Source organism: Hippoglossus stenolepis, chromosome 20 (genome assembly GCF_022539355.2).
Source record: "Hippoglossus stenolepis isolate QCI-W04-F060 chromosome 20, HSTE1.2, whole genome shotgun sequence".
NCBI classification, from domain to species: domain Eukaryota; kingdom Metazoa; phylum Chordata; class Actinopteri; order Pleuronectiformes; family Pleuronectidae; genus Hippoglossus; species Hippoglossus stenolepis.
The window spans coordinates 3,903,476-3,916,777 of record NC_061502.1 but is presented as its reverse complement, the minus strand read 5'-3'; the positions used below and the strand labels follow the sequence as shown (position 1 = coordinate 3,916,777).

Genomic DNA, 13,302 nt, shown 5'->3' with positions numbered 1-13,302 from the left:
AGCTGTAGCTACTGTTTCACCAGCCTGGGCTACACAACAGATTTTTTTCATCAACCTTCCTAAATAACTAAAACATTATACATTTTGCATTTTGGACATTAAACATAACTTTACAAGAAAATAGAATCTCATTACCATGACCCTTTAATTTAGCAGCTACAGCTCGTCAGATATTTTCTTACATCTATTCTCCAGACAGCATGACAAGATTTTATAAAAATTATTATCTAATAAATAAATTGTGCTCAAATGTATCTTACCTATAGTATCAATAAAGAAGATATTAGTTAATACTGTATACTTCCTGTTAGCACCAAGATGCTTCCATCTGATTAATTAAATTTGAAATAGCTTTGATGCAGGTATCTGAGCGGGCAGATATTTTGCTTGTTTCTGTAATATGAAGCATCAAGAGGGCATTAGAGGACTACTGTTTTCTGGAAGGTACAACAAGTAATGTGAAACAAGAGTGCAGTTTGAAATTGTTAAATTATTCATTTACCTCTCAATGTCTTCTGGCTTCTGGCTCTTGTCAGGAGGATATGATCATTTTACTGTACGTCTCCGTATGCAGACCAATAATAAACATACAAGAAAAGGCTTGGACGTACTGGAATACTGTGAGTCACACACCTGTCTGACAAGTTAAGTGACATGTTGATGTGCCGGAGGGTAATGCAGTAGCTCGCTGTTTCATTGTTGTGATTGTGATCATAGATTCAGAGATTGTGTTTTTGTTCAACATGATGGACGACAGCTAGTCAGAGTGCAGGTTGGAGAGGTTCATGGGAGGGCATTTGGTATCCACTTCTTTCTTTCTCTTCTTCACATTGTGTTGATCATGACTTTTTAAAAACTAGTGCAGTGCCTGTCTGTTTGGAATGGGTCTTTAATTTGGTCTGGGATGATGCTGTTTGCAGCTTCAAAACTGGACTCTTTTTTTGCACCTAAAAGGGTGTTATGAATGTTTTTCATAAAATGAAACTGAAATGTATTTATTTCAGTCAGACAACTCACGTTCAACCGTTTATTGCAACAGTAGAACATGTTAGTGTTGGCGTATAGGCTCCGACTTAATCACTCCCCCATATATGATTACATAGATATGATGGGAGTGATGAGCAAATACTTATAACCCATCACTGTCATGGTTAGGACTCCACACTGTTTATTCTCGCCTCTTTATGAAGAGTGTTTTCAGTTTGATTATTACCTCCTTGTGTTTCAGGTCTATCCCAGTGTTTATGTTTGTATTTGACCTGTTCCTGTGTTTCATGATTTCCCACTCTGTGTTTCTTTCTGTGTTTCATTCTGTGTTTAGATTTTTGTTTTCTCCCTGTGTTCTGTTTCCTGTTTTATTTTAGTTTCTGTTCCTTGTGTGTTTTCCATCTTCACTTCCTGTCTTTGTCCTGTTTCCTGTCCTTGTGATTGCCTGCACCAGTCCTCATGTGTTCCACCTGTGTTCAATTGCCCCTGCCTTCCCTGTGTATATAAGTCTCTGTGCTTCCCCTTGTCGGTTTGTTGTCTTTAATGCCTCGTCTCTTGTGCTTGTCAGGCCTCTGCGTCATCTCCATCTCTTGTGAGTTCCTAGTGTTTTCCCCAGTGTGTTCTATGTTTTTTCAGTTTAGACTTTTTTGATATCCTATTCTAGTTGTTTTTCCTGTTTAGTAGATTTTGCCATTAAAAGGACACTTATTGTTGTTTGAAGCATCTGCCTCTGCATCTTGGGTCCACCTGCTCCACAAACCACGACAATCACTCCCCTATATATGATTGCATAGATATGATGGGAGTGATGAGCAAATACTTATAACCCCAGTTGGAGCCTACAGGTGGATGCGGTGGGGGGTGGAGGGGCTGAAGCAACTAGCAGCAATACTGACGCAGCAGTGGGGCAAGCAAAGGGAGTGATAGGACATTTTCTCTGCTTAAATAGACCGCCTAATAAGGTGGGTGTGTGTTATAGATGATTGCTGAGTGTGGGGTATCCACGTGGCGTATGTCACATGATTGGAGCAGCGCAGCTCGAGTATGCTTCCAGAACTAGCTCGCAAGCGTCCCTCCATTTCTGTTCACGTATATGGCTTATTTACAAGTTAGAAGATTTATTTAACTGGTGTTATTATTCCATACATAACATGTCGGCTTTTCCAAAGGTCTGTTAAGCAATCGACACTGTCTTCAAGTTCACGGCTTTTCAAATTGTCAGCATTGCAGCAAAAAAAAACAACTATAACATGCTTTAACTTTGTAGAGAATTGTTGAAAGAGGGAATGACTCTATGAATGTTGTTGCTTTGAAGGAGATCAAAAAGCGAAAAGAGAAACTGAGGTGCAGTACCAATGCACGTATGAGCCAAATTTTTGTGTACTTCACTATCATGTGGTCAAACAGGTAACTGTCAACAAGATAACCAGTACACAAGTCTCCTTGCCACTTATTTGAGGAGAGGCTGTGACTAAGTATAACAGAGAGAATGGCATCTGTCACATGTCTTCTTCTGGTTTTTCCAGTTCCTCCCTGTTCATGGTAAGTTCAAGGCACAGGTGCAATTTCTATCTGAGGCATGGCAGTTTTAAAACACTCTCATGAAAGCTGCCAAATCAAAGGGAGAGATGTATTTGAGTGTTGTATTACTGAGTCCAACAAAAAAGGCCAACCACACCCATAATTGTTTTAGTTGGAGAATAAGTCGACAGCATAAATAATTGCACATGGGCTGAGTTATAAAAAACACCCACAGGCCAAAGACTCTCATATATGCAACATCTTGAAAGTGGATAATCACTAACACTGTAGCACCGAGGTGTAGAGTATCAGTCAACCATCTTCAGCTCAGTCGAGCGCATACCTCTGCCAAGGCCATACGATTTATTACATCAAGATCCACACATTATTTCCTGAGAGGTTGACAAAAAACGCTGGAAAATCTCCCAATGTTAGGGAAAGTGATCAAAAAAAAAAAGATTCCAGTATCATCGACCTGCAGAGCCGAAGAACCCCTGCCCGGTCCCGGTTCCAGACGTACACATGTGCGAGTCCCATAACTACAGATTAAGACCTACGCATGCACAAGTTCCAGACCCAAACAACAGGTTCTGGTCCAGGCTCTAGGCATCTCACGCCTAGACTAACCAAACTAACAAACCAATAAACTAAATTATTACATGTTTTAGGTCACAGCTGCTTTGTTGACTTTCTGTCATTCAAAAACTGGGCTAGCTTTAAACTCCAAACAGTGGTTTAATCTGTAGCTCACGTTTGTGCTGCACTCCTTTTTATAATTGGCCAGGGCTGTGACTCCCCACATTATTGATGCCATCCAGTCCTGGCTACAACGATTCCTGCTCTGCTTTGGCTGCTGACAGCTCAAAGAATACCTGGAGATTCTCATTGTGACACTGTTGTTTGTTTTGTCTGATGTTATCTCACTGTCGGCTTTAAATCTATAGCCTTTGCACAGAGATGTGGGCTATTTGAATGTTAACAGTAATACATTCGTTTCTAACCTCAGAGGGCAGTGATAAGAGAGTACAGACAGAGCCCAGAAGTCAAAAACTAGATTTTATCCTGTTTATGAAGAGTCTTGCAAATTCTTGGTTGAATTTACCTCTGTTTTCCCTTATGAATATTTATGGAATGACTTATGTAAAGACCATAGATGATAAACTCAACTTTAACATCTGCCCTGAGTTCGTGGCCCGTGCCACTTCAGCAGTTTCACTGAAACCTAAAATGCTGTAGTGGGAAGTTTTATGAGTGAGTCCCACTTTAATTGTTTAATTATTTTCGGTCAAATTTACAAAGTAACCTCCGATGTATGTTTTTCAGTCCACCACTTTGGTTCATAGGGAAATACAGTATCTTAATGCCTGGTAAGGATTTGCATGGCATTTTATACACAGGCGACTCTCTAACCTACTGTATGTTTGCAAGATTTTAATTTATCCTGTAGAATATGTCAACATCCCACTGATTGCTTTAAATTGTTTCACAGTGTTACAATTCTTCATTTTAAACTTGTAAAACACCTTGTAACTGTTTTTAAAAGTGCTGCAAAAACTGGTATTTATTGTTATTATAATTACTGCTGCTATACATTTATCTGTCACTGTGAGCTTCCCTGCATCAGAAATATTATGTTACTTCATGGTTTAATAAATCATGGATAATCAAACTTCTGCTTTATCACTGTAATGTTTCATCCAATTTCAGTAGAAGTATCATGGTTAGATGAGAATATAAAAAACGTAGATGCAGATTCGTCCAAGTGCTCACTTGTGTCTTCATTATTATGTCTCCAGTTAACTGATGACAGTCTTCAATTAGAGGTGCGAATGTTTGGTGTGGTTGTCAGTCCCTGAGCTACCCACACACACATTATTTTCCTGCCTGCATCGCCTCACCTCTTCAACCTGGGGCCTTACTGTTTTTAATCCTTAACCAAACAAAAACAAATTATGTGCAACCTAATGATCTGAATAAGGACACAACACACCCACAGGGTCCAATTTAATGAGCAACAAGGAACAAACAAGAAAAGTGAGAAACTCTCCATAGAGAATACGTTCTGTTTGTTTTTTTTCACTGAACTTCAAGCTGGAGGTTTTCTTAGGTGTAAAACTGATGATTAAGTCTATAAAGAGTTATTTACATCATGGTGTTATGTGCACAAAAAAGTAAGCTATAGTCAAGAAGATGCCAGCTAGTCGCACACAAAGCGCCATCCTCCCTTCCTGACTCGTAGACAGAGGGTCACATGGCAAAAAAAGTTAACTTTGGCTCAACTTTAGACCAACTTTATAGTGTCTGTAATACTTTCTTACTGATTATCTGTATCGCTTATCGTGTCAGGGTTGCGGTGGGAGCTGGAGCTAATCCCAGCTGACATTGGGCCAGAGGCAGGGTACAGCCTGGTCAGGTCGCCAGTGTATTCCGGGGACAACATCCAGAGACAAACAACAGTTCTCTCTATGGTCAATTTAGAGTGTCCAATTAACTTAAACCAGATCTGCTTGTCTTTGGACTGTGGGGGGGATGTTGGAGTATCCGTAGAAAACCCACGCAGACTCATGCAAACTCCACACGGAAATACCCCATGCAGAACCTGGATTCGAACAAGGACTCTTCCTGCGACATGTGCTAACCACTGCACCGTGCCCCCTAAAGTGAATGTTCATTGTTAGTTCCCTAATTTTCCTTTAATTCACTACATGTCAATGATCATGTTGCTCATTAAAATATGCTGTAATTTAGATCAGTGTGAATTGTAGCATTAGATGTACCATATGTTCATCTACCAGACACACCCAATTATGACTTTTATGACACTCTGATACATACTGTTTTAATAAATTTATCTTGTTTTCTTTGTATTTGCTGATATGGACCCGTCACAAGACACCTCATGTTTTAACACCTCTGTATATTTGTATGGGCCGTCTGCTGCTAGGATTGATTATAATGATACCAGAAATAACTTTAAAAAAGGGATGTATGTTAATGGATTATTTCATGCAGTAATATATCTACAAACATAACGCTATTTGTAGCCATTAGTAAACAATGTTCAGTGTGGCCTACAAACCCAGTGATGTTTTTTATTTGACCAATATTGTTGATTTGGGCAAGGCAGATGCCTGTGAGTTCCAATAATGCGGTGCAGTGATGCTGAATTTAGCTGCAAACATGTGATCAGACCTGGCAGTTCTGACCAAATGGAGAGAAACTGGTATATGGCCAACATTGTTGTCGTTTCTGGTGCATACTCATTACACAGAGCAACAGTGGGTCTGCATGTTATAATGAAAATAATAAGAGTGATAATTATGGATGTAGAGATGTTATAGCAGCCACAATTCATATAATGATAATTAAAAAATAAAAAATGTAATAATACTAATGTCTGAATCCTGCAGCTCTTGAGTCAGAGATACATGCAGAGATAGAAAGTGAAAGAGAGAGAGACTATGGGAGGGGACAAAACAACGTTAGTGACATGTAGTAAAATAAATCAATTTCAGGGCAGAGAGGCAGAAAGAAAGGGAGAAGTGCTCAGTGCATGATAGGAGTTCCCCCATTAGTGCAGACCAGAGGTGGGGAAGCATTTTTCTATCAAGGGCCATTTTAATTTTTAGAACATCCTTCGAAGGCCATACTAAATTATTGTATTTATCAATCAATTCAGATTCACAAGGTCTTGATTCGATTTGATTCAATTGCACATTTCACTTGGATATGTGTAACGGAGCATAGATGAAAGATGGCACACCTGTCTCCATCTAAAGGAGGGGCAATGGTACTTAAGGTAAACATTTCTAGACAAAGGTTTTTAGGGGGAAATCCTTTCATTGGAAGTCACCTGGTCTCAAGGGATTTATTTATTAATGGTGACAAACCTGTAGCTGATGCTGGGAGCTGGGAGGCCAAGATGGATGGATGGATGGATGGATTGGTTGGCAGAAACCGTTTCTTGTTTCTTTCTCTCAGTTTGACCATTCTATTGGTTTTTACCCGGTTGAAACTGTCAGCTTTCACAAAGCCAGTCATACCAGCTGAGGCAGGCAGAGATAAAGTCTAGAGTCAGAGGGAATCAGAGACAACAGAAAGGGGCAGAGGGCACAGCAGTGAACTTGGTTGAGAGAAAGACTTGTTCTGAACTCAGACAGGACATAGACCTAGGATTTGTTGTTCTCCTCCATTGACAGCAACCACAATAATCTATGGAGGAATGTCAGACTGGCAGTGGATGGTAACTTTTACTGTGCAGCTTTGAACAAATTTTCCCTCTGAGTGCCCATGGGCATGTTGCTCTCAAAAGATGTGGTCAGCCTGTTTAGAGGTACATTTCTATTCTGAGTCAGTGGAAAGTGAGTGACGAACAAAAAACCTGCTATTATATTATTTGAAAGGAGACCTCTTATGCTTGTTTTTGGGGTTCATAACTTTATTTTGGGGCTCTACTTGAAAAGGTTTAGAGGCTGCAATGTTCAGTTTAGCTTTTGCTTTATTTTCTTTATTCTATACATTGCTGCAGGAGACTCTCACAGCCGGATTCAGCTCCTGCTCCCCCTTGCTAGAAAGCCCAGTCTACTCTGATTGGACAGCTGGTGATGAGTCAAGTGCATTGGTATCTTTGAAGAGGGGGATGCGACATGAAATTATCCGAAAATACGGGATTATCATGCAAATAAGGTTTTTGTGAATAATAATATATTAAAATGATATTAAACTAAGATATTACAATAATTATCGTAATTTTTTTATCTTTTTAGCCCTCGGTTTGAAGTGTGGGTCTGAAAAATCTCTGTTTCTAGGGCTGTACAGCCGTACACTTGGCCCCCCCTTCATCAGCCTCCAGAAAAGTGTTTACTGTGGGAGAGAAGAGCCATGCACACCGTATACATTCAAAAAACATATACAACACACTAGGGAACTGGGAAAGACTTAAAAACCATAATAGGTCTCCGTTAAAGGCAATTTATCCAAGATAGTACCATATGCCTACATACAGTAGCGGGGTGCAGAACACGTGTACACAAGCCACCAGCTTTATAACTACTACTATACAACGATGAAATATTGAAACATTTTACATTGATGTCCTAACTACAAACATTTCTGTTTACATATTACCTACCAGTTATCATGATGCTTTTTCCATGTGAACAAAACCAACATTTCGTCTTTCTGCGCACACACACACACACACACATGCACACACACAGTGCGTTGCTGCTATTCTTTATTGTTATGTCATTTCAAAAGGTGTAGGCCTATCTTAAATCTGATTGGACAAGTTCTGTACCAACCACAGCAATGAGATACGAAATGATAAATATTAACTCTCAGTGCTGCAGAGTGCCACATTAGGACTGCAGGGATGCCCGTCATTAGTAATGTATGATTTGTGCATTTCTATCAATTCTGAACTAATATTTTGTCAATAATAGACCTGGAACTGAAAAATAATTGATCAACATAATATTTCATGTTGAATAGCAGGAATGCACCAGCATGGAAATGGATATCAGCTTTAACCAGTCTAATGTTTTTACTGAGATTCATCCCTGCTATAAGATAGATCTGTTTCATGTGCTGAGAAGCAATCCCTCTGCAGTATGTGTATTGTTTCATGTTTTTCTGGGCTCATTATCTGTTGTTACTGTTTGTGGAAACCTCCTTGTCATAATCGCCATCATTTACTTCAAACAGCTCCACACACCTACTAACTCTCTCATCCTCTCTCTGGCTGTGGCCGACCTGCTTGTCGGTGTTGTAGTATTTCCTCTCACCATTGAATTTTCTATAACCTTTTGTCTTTTCTACAATGACTTGTTTTGCAAAGTCCGTGGCACCTTCGATGTGTCGCTGTGCACATCCTCTATTCTGAACTTGTGTTGTATTTCTATTGACAGATACTACGCAGTGTGTCAGCCTCTGAGCTACAAAACTAAGATAAATGACCATGTTGTTGTGACCATGATCCTGGTGAGCTGGGGCCTGTCTGTCCTAATTGGGCTTAGCTTCATCATTGCAGGAATAAACCATGGAAAATGTACTGAAATGTGTATAACTGATGTTGTGTTGGCGAACATTATGGGACTTATTTTCTCATTTTACCTCCCAGTGGTTGTAATGCTCTGCATCTACATGAAGATTTTCAGTGTTGCACAGAGACAGGCGCGCAGCATCCACAACACAACGTGTCAGAGCACAAAGTCCAGAGCAGCTGTCAGTAAGATGGAGAGGAAGGCCACTAAAACTCTGGCTATTGTCATGGGAGTGTTTTTGTTGTGTTGGCTTCCTTTCTTCCTCTGTACAACGGTTCGTTCCTTCAGTCACGTTTATGTGCCACTTCCTCTGATTGAACTACTTAGCTGGCTGGCTCTGTCTAATTCCATGTTAAATCCATTTATCTATGCATTCTTCTACAGCTGGTTCCGATCGGCTTTCAGAATGATCATTTCAGGAAAAGTGATTCAAGGTGATTTTACAAACTCAAAACTGCACTGATTTTCTTTTCAGTGAGCTGAAACATCCTAGAGAGAAGTCTGTAATGATTATACACACAAATAATGTGTAAAATATATGTTTCTAAATATATGTTTGCAAAGGATGCATACATGGTATACACATACAATACTACACATAGTAAAAACTGCATAATAAAATCCCCTGAAAACTATATGTACCTGTATGTAGATTTTAGCTTAGTGTTGTGGAAATTTCTCTTGAATAAAGAACACAGTCACCGCTGTTTTTTCTGAGAATTGATGCAGATGCAGATGGCCACACAACATGTACATGAGATGTGAAAATGTAGTTCAACATGTATAAATGATGTCATACTGGCTAATATTATGGGACTTACTTTCTAATTTTATCTCCCAGTGATTGTGATGCTGTGTATCTACCTTTTCCCTGTTGCACAGAGACAGGCGCACAGAATCCACAACCCAACGTTTGCTCATGGGAGTGTTTTTGATATGCTGGTTACCTTTTTCTTCTCCTCGTCACCGTTCCCCCCCTTCACTAAAGTTTCAGCGCTGCTTGCTTTGCTTGAGCTACTCAACTGGCTCGCACTGTCAAATTCACTGCTCAATCCATTTATTCATGCTTTCTTTTATAGCTGGTTCTGAGCAGCATTTAGAGTGATCATCACTGGAAAAATAAGTCAAGATGATTACTTTAATTTGTAACTGCTGTGTTGAAATACTGATATATCTAACACTGTTAAAAAACTAAACAAAATAAATGTTTGTACATCTGATGCCTAAAAGTGTCCTCAATTAAATGTTAATATTTCTTTCTCAATGCTGTTTAATTTCTCTCCATCAGACACAGGACTCACTGCACGAAAAGCCGTTTTGTCACCCCTGCAAGCGCCTGCAAACGCCCCTAATTCCTGGCCTTTAGTGCTTGTTTACAGGATGTGAAGTCCACGTTCGCCCGTGACACAAATTGACTGAAACGTACTCCTGGTAGCGCAGTGGGGGGGCTGGGGAGGGGGGAGTGCCACCGGGGAGTCGCGGAGCAAAGGTGTGATCCAATTAGCATATGAATCACAGCGAAACCGCTGGAGAGAACTTATCTCACTTCACCATTGGATAAAACCACAGACCTTTGAAACAAAGTCACTGTGATTGGCTGGTAGATCTGTTGCTATTGGTCACCCTGGGTCATTATAATACACACGTGGGTAAACCCCTCCCACACAAGATTAATAACAATAATTAATATATAGTTATTACTAATATTTCATTTATTAATATGAATGATTAGTAAGCCTTTACCAAAAGCACTGCAGTTACTGAAGACTATACATTTATTCATGTGATGCTTGATGTTATATGTTGAACATATTATAGAGGGAAAAAAAACATTAACAAGGTATATGTTGAGTCAAAGCTTTATGTACATACAGCACAAATAGTGTAAAAACACAACTGGCCTAGAAGCTTGAAATGTCTCTTTGCTGCCTCTGCGTTATAGGTTCTTGTTGGGACTCTGTCCGGATCTGCTCCAGTGTGTCGACGTCTGTGGTGTGTAGCTTCGAGTCTTATTTGAAGTGTGGCACACAGGTCGGTGAGCTCCTGGCTGTGGACGGATGGATCCATGTCATCTGCCCCGCTTCAATCAGCTGTAAACACAATCAGTACAATTAGCACAGTTCAATGACAATTTTTCAGTTACAAACGTAACTGAAAAATGATCTAATGAATCTAATCTTACCCTCTTTCTTCTCTACGTCTTACAGGCAGCAGGAAAACAACATGAGTAACATGAGTATTATCAATAAACGGAAATAGCCTCGCTACATCACCGTTGGAAGTTCCACAGTAAAAAAAAAAACAATTACTAAACATTTACTTACATACAATGGCGTCATTTTCCACACTGCAAATCTGGACTTGCAGCGAGAGCTTCGGCCTCAAGCACTCGACGCTCTCTTCTTCTTTTAGCAACTTTCTCGCTAATCCCACAGCACGCTACTCAGATGTAAGAGTTCTCTTTCAACATTCGTTTCGGTATCTCCGCGCTGTCCCCCAGAAGCAATTTTACACTATGCCAGTCCTGACTGGCAGGCAGACGTGACGTCTCCTTCTATATAAGACCGGATGTCACGTCATCGCCTCAGTCTAAAACCTCTTCTCGCTCCTAGAAGCATTATCTCAGACGGCAGGTGTAGCTGAAGGGCTAACAAAACTGTTCACAAAGCGAGCTAACCACTCGGTCGACGAGCGTTACCTGAACGCTGCATAGCTGGGTGAGTTTAGTAGATAGTCACTGTTGTGCCATAATGCATCAAACGTGATACCATAAAATGGTGTGCCTTTCGGCATTCAATAAATTTGGTTATCAAGATAAAAATATTAAATATAAATATTTTATTATTAAATAATAACTTTAATTGATTAAAGTTACCTCGGGGCACCACCCTTCAAAGGAAGGGAAAAGATAGCCAATTTATTGATTAAGTCTCATAAAGGTTCTAACTACAAATTTGGAACTCTGATTAACAATTAAATTAATAACTATAACCAAAATTACCATATAGATAGTTAGCTAGTTGAAGATATGGGTTCTTGACAGTGTAGAGGTTGGCGAAATTCACTTATGCAACATTAATGGAAAACATTTATTATGAATATAAAAGTATAAAACACAAATTACTAACGGTCTAATTGCTAAACAAAGATAGGTATGTGTGTGTCTGTGTGAGTCAGCGTGCTTTCAAGATGGTGGCTGCCAAAGAGAAACACCCTCCCCACCTATTGGAATGTTTACGACCTGTAGAGATAATGAGGTGAAGAGTTATGCGTGTGTCTGTGTGTGTCAAATTAGAGGAAGTTACTAGATTGGTGCAACGAAGACTGTGAAGAGCATAACAGACTAACATTACTTTCAATAACTGTACCCAAATATCACAACACCACAAATCAAACTTATAAACCTCACAGAATCGAATAAACAGTCTTGTAGCCTAGTATAATGATTAAGCCCAGTTGTGTTACCAGTCCGTGGAAAGGGAAAAGGAGTTGCTGTGCAGTTGCAGTTTTGTTGTCTTGCTGGTTTCTGTTGAGTTCAGTTGCTGGCTGAAGTTTGCAAGCAGGACATCGTCGCTAGGACGTTGGTAGAGCTTGGAGGGCGAGGAGGTTCCTTGGTGAGATGAGCTGGAAGCTGCACCTTGTGCCCCTCTCGAAGAGTTGGATGGGAAGAGAAGATGTGAGCTGGAGAAGAGGCTCACAGCCTTCCTCCTGTGGAAGGATCGTAGGAAGAGGCAGGAAGAGCTGACAGCCTCTCCTTGAGGAGTTGAGAGAGAAGAAGCTGGAGAACCTAGCTTATATTGGCCGGTGACCTCACAGGTCATGGGTCCAGAGGACCAAGGGAGTTGAAACCTGTGTCCCTGGGGGTTTCACCCCTGTGGATTGATGCCCTGGGACATTGAGTCTTGCTCTGGTTTTTAATGGCCCCTGGGAGACGGAGTCCTGGAGGGACATGCTGCTTCAGGCTTTGATGGCACATGTAGGCCGAAGTGTGGTTTCACACAAAACCATGGCCCAACATCACCATACTAGCTACTCACCGCTTCCAATTTATCGGAAGAGATGCTGGACCCTGCTCCTGTCCTCACCATGGACAAAAGCAAGGTACCACCAAGGTTGTGCACATGTGGAAACAAAATCTCGGGGGCAGATACCAACTCTGTATGTTCGACGTGCCTCGGGCTGGAACACGCCCGTGAATCACTAACATCCCCGGACACCTGCGAGCACTGTGCATGCCTTTCCACAAAAACCCGCCGACGCAGGCTAGCGCGCCAAGCTAGTTTGTCAGAGGTGGATCCTATGATAGGGGTAACCGTCCCTCGTCCACAGGATAGTGCGGAAGACACCCAAGGAAACACCTTTCCCGCGGGTGCCAGCTGGGGCGATCAGCTCGACGAGGTGGACGTGGAATCCGCTTTCACCCCACCAGCCGCGAGGCTGGCGTCCGAAGATGGTACATGCAGCCCACCGGCTTCCAGCATGGACCTGCACGAGGTCTGTAAGAAAGCGGCCGTTAAACTGGGAATTGCGTGGCCTGAAGCTCTCACCGAGACCACCATGTCCCGCTATGAGGGTAAAAGGCTCCCCAGAGCAAAAGCTTCCACCAAACAGCTTCTGCCTGCGTTTCCCGAGTGCCTGGAGGAGGGGACACGGTCCTGGAGTAATCCACTCTCCGCCAAGAACCCCGTCCAGGGAGGGGCGACGTTGGACTGGGCTGATATGGAGGGAAAAGGCTTCTCCCACCTGCCCC

General features: G+C 41.3%; 1 protein-coding gene across 1 annotated transcript; it reads left to right on the top strand.

Moving 5' to 3' along the window:
• The first annotated feature begins 8,016 nt into the window (after nucleotides 1-8,016).
• LOC118099611 (trace amine-associated receptor 4-like) lies at nucleotides 8,017-9,015 on the top strand. Its single transcript, XM_035144287.1, has one exon. It carries the CDS (start codon nucleotides 8,017-8,019, stop codon nucleotides 9,013-9,015), a length of 999 nt encoding a protein of 332 aa, XP_035000178.1.
• Nucleotides 9,016-13,302: the final 4,287 nt, after the last annotated feature.